General features: G+C 50.0%; 1 protein-coding gene across 1 annotated transcript in view; it reads left to right on the forward strand.

Annotated features, from left to right (window-relative positions):
* Nucleotides 1-479: 479 nt before the first annotated feature.
* The window catches only part of SLC39A8 (solute carrier family 39 (zinc transporter), member 8), a 75,229-nt gene continuing 74,926 nt past the window's right edge, over nucleotides 480-782 (forward strand). The window contains exon 1 of the mRNA XM_005862302.2: nucleotides 480-691. Coding sequence (XP_005862364.1) covers nucleotides 584-691 — 108 coding nt within the window. The 5' untranslated portion in view covers nucleotides 480-583. The remainder of the gene's footprint in view (nucleotides 692-782) is intronic.

The raw sequence follows: 782 nt of genomic DNA on the forward strand, positions 1-782 counted from the left end.
TTGCCCTGTTACTGCTGCCTTCTGCAATTAGAATGCAATTAAACCCTCTCCATATGACAGCCCTTCAGTTATGTCCACCTAGATCCTCATCCTTCTCGAATCTTCTCTCCCTGTCTCTTTCTTCCAGAGTTATACCTAAGTTCTCCTGGGAGATGAGATTCTTTCTCTTGCCCCATCTCCTTGCCCTTGTCTGGATTTAGTATCTTTTTTGGAAATGTGCTGCTTTAGAAAGCGGTGAATTTAACCCATGAAAGGCGAGAACACTTCGAATTCTTATTGTTCTTGCATCATGGTTTCACTTTATGTCTGGACAATTATAACCACCAGACACAACCTTTGTCCCCAAACACCGCATTCACTTGGCACAAACTTGTTGACCTCATACGTAAGTCAGCTTTTCTTGAACCCTCATCTGAACAAACATTTATTTTAATCTGCGGATATCCCGTGCGGCGTCAGGAAGGGCCGGCTTGGGCCGTGCTGGCTCAGTGAGTTTGCCACCACGCTCCAGATTTCGCTTCCTTTTTCTCCTCTGGGTTTAAGAAGTAAGACAAAAAAGTAATTCCTGCTAGCATCTGAGACAATGCAAGGGGCTCCAGACTCTATTCCAGGAAGCCGGCTTCCAGGTAACAAAGAGACCGCGGAGAGCAGAAAGCCAGCCCGGGAACACCGGCACGGAGGTGTCACTAAGGTAACGTCGCGCGGTGAGAGTGGGGAGCCGGCGGGGCTGAGGCTGGGAACCCGCAAAACCAGAGGCCAGCCCAGGGGCCCGGCGCCCTCGC

This window comes from Myotis brandtii, unplaced genomic scaffold (assembly GCF_000412655.1).
Source record: "Myotis brandtii unplaced genomic scaffold, ASM41265v1 scaffold163, whole genome shotgun sequence".
In the NCBI taxonomy this organism is placed as follows: Eukaryota; Metazoa; Chordata; class Mammalia; order Chiroptera; family Vespertilionidae; genus Myotis; species Myotis brandtii.